The sequence below is a fragment of the Palaemon carinicauda genome, chromosome 6 (assembly GCF_036898095.1).
Source record: "Palaemon carinicauda isolate YSFRI2023 chromosome 6, ASM3689809v2, whole genome shotgun sequence".
Classification (NCBI taxonomy): Eukaryota; Metazoa; Arthropoda; class Malacostraca; order Decapoda; family Palaemonidae; genus Palaemon; species Palaemon carinicauda.
This window is the reverse complement of record NC_090730.1, coordinates 3,744,540-3,747,039: the sequence shown is the minus strand read 5'-3', so window position 1 is coordinate 3,747,039 and position 2,500 is coordinate 3,744,540. Positions and strand designations below refer to the sequence as shown.

General features: G+C 50.4%; 1 protein-coding gene across 1 annotated transcript in view; it reads right to left on the bottom strand.

The window, feature by feature from the left end:
* Positions 1–2,500, bottom strand: part of LOC137642378 (uncharacterized) — a 4,539-nt gene that overhangs the window by 418 nt on the left and 1,621 nt on the right. Inside the window, exon 1 of the mRNA XM_068374878.1 lies at positions 1–2,500. This exon is cut by the window's left edge and continues 418 nt beyond it; it is cut by the window's right edge and continues 1,621 nt beyond it. Coding sequence (XP_068230979.1) covers positions 1–2,500 — 2,500 coding nt within the window.

Genomic DNA, 2,500 nt, shown 5'->3' with positions numbered 1-2,500 from the left:
CGAGACAATGCGTCTGGAACACAGAGCAACTTCCCAGCACGCCACACAGCTGTAAAGATGTAGGGCGAGATCTTCTCCTTGAGGCGCTGGAGACGAGAGTTCTCGATGGCATCCAGTGTGTAACTGTTCAGAATAGGGATGAGGGGTCGGTGATCCGTCATCAGAATAAAGTGCTGTAGGCCAGCTAGGTATAGCCTACACTTTGACATTGCCCAGACAACGGCTAGCATCTCGAGCTCAATGGTAGCATAACGTGTCTCTGCATCGGTGAGAAAACGAGAACCACACTGAACTAGACGCAGGTGTCCATTACCATGGTCCTGCAGGAGAGCATATCCAATGCCATTGAGGCGTGAAGCATCCGTCTGAAGAACGACGGGTAGGTCTGGGTCAAAGAGGGCGAGAACTGGTGGACTGGTGAGGGCTAACTTGACGCGTTGAAAGGCTTCATCATGGTCAGAAGTCCAGACAAATGTTCTCTTGGGACTCATCAGGGGGCGTAGAGGTTGGGCTGCAACGGAGATGTCAGGCGTAAACTCTGCTAACTGGTTGACCAATCCCATAAACGATCTGAGGTCCGTCAGGTTAGCAGGGGTCGGAAAATCCTTGATCGCACTGACTTTCTGGTGGTCAGCTGAGATGCCGTCTCCTGAGAGCGTGTATCCGCAGAAGTTCACAGATGGGGCAGCGACCACAAATTTGTCCTTGTTGAGTGTGATCCCGAACTTGCGGCACCTGGTGAGCACTTCGTGGATACGTTGAAGGTGGGTAACGTAGTCTTCGTCGTAGAGAAGGAGGTCGTCTATCACCTTAACACAGTTTTGGACACCTTGAAGGGCCATATCACCTCGCAGGCAGAAGGCATCTCCAGTAGCTGCGAAGCCCATCGGTCCTCTGCAATGTATGAACCGACCATATGGCGTAATAAAGGTGGTTAAGTGACGATCCTCTTCAGCCAGTTCCATCTGCCAGTACCCGTAAAGAGCATCAGCTGTGGTGAAGAAACGAGACTTCCGGTCCACACTACGAATAGCCGTGTAGGGTGTGGGTGAAGGGTGGGCTGGACGAGAAACCTGGCTGTTCAGCTTTGTTAGATCGACGGTGATACGCACGCCTGTTCCATTCTTGGCGACGACGACAAGAGGGTGGCACCAAGCTGAAGGGTCATCACCAGCTGGTTTGATTATCCCTTGGGCCACCATAGAATCAAGCTCTTCTTTGACTTGGTCCTTAAAAGCAAATGGAATCTGTCTCGGGGTGTGGATGGCGAAAGGCACTGCACCCTCCTTTAGGTAGATTCTCATGGGAGGACCAGCCATAGGCTTGAGAGGAGCTGTCTTCAAATCTTCTTTCGAGACCAACACATCTTTAAATTCCCGAAGAAAGTATTCCTTGGCTGCTGAAGGGGATGTAGTTGCTGAGATGGGCAGCTCCTTGCATCTATTAACATGTTTGACTTCTAAAATGGGTTTGGGGAAGTCTGGAGATATTATGGACAGTTCCTGACAATGGCCATAGGATAAAAGTGGAACTTCCACATTTTCGTGAACCTGAATCCTGGCAAGACATGATCGCTTGCCTAAGGTAAGGGTCGCTTGCAATATACCCAGAGCAGGTGACATCGGAGATCCATCCGCTGTGAACGTCACATTCAGCGCAGGTGGTTGCAAGCAGCTCTTGGAGATACCCATGGTGTCTAGGTGTTGCTGTCCAATAACGGTGACGTCGGCACCTGTGTCAGGTAGCATCTTGATGCGAGAGTTAACATCGCCAGATGACAAGAGGACACAGATAGGTTTGGGCGTCTTGGAGACGGTGGAAGGTGATCCTAAGCGACGACAGCTGGTCCGTGAATCTTGTTGCTTGTTGGAGACTGCAGAGGCACCACTGTTGCTTGAAGATCTGTCTCGATGACCATTTTTCTTGTTATCCTTGCAGCATTTATCGAAGTGTCCAATACGGTGACAATGACGGCACTGGACTTTGCTGGCAGGACACTTCAACGTCCTGGACCAATGGCCAACACGGTCACAGTTTTTGCAAGTACTGTTGGCAGCAGGGCATTTATCAGGTTCGTGCTGACGGGCACAATACTGGCATAAAACGGCAAGCTTAGAGGACTTCGGCGAAGGTGGAGGCTTCCCGCTTGATTTCTTGCTTCTCCTGTAGGCTGAAACGGCACACAACTGGCTGGGTGGGCCACGTATGGCAGAAGTTGCAGTTTTAGCTGCCTCATACGATCGACAGGTTGTGACGAGATCTTGTAGAGGAGAGTTGGCGTCCAAGGCAATCAACTTCTGAACCAACTCTGCATCTCGAATACCCATCAAGATAATCATTTTCAGTTGGGTCTCTTCACATGCAGCGGCATTACCTGGGCACAAATCAACTTCTTCTGCGATGCGTCGAAGTCTCACATAGAAATCAGCAAAAGATTCTCCTTCCATTTGCTTACAGCTAAGCAACTCTCTTCGGCGAAGGACTTCATTCCTTAGTTCCT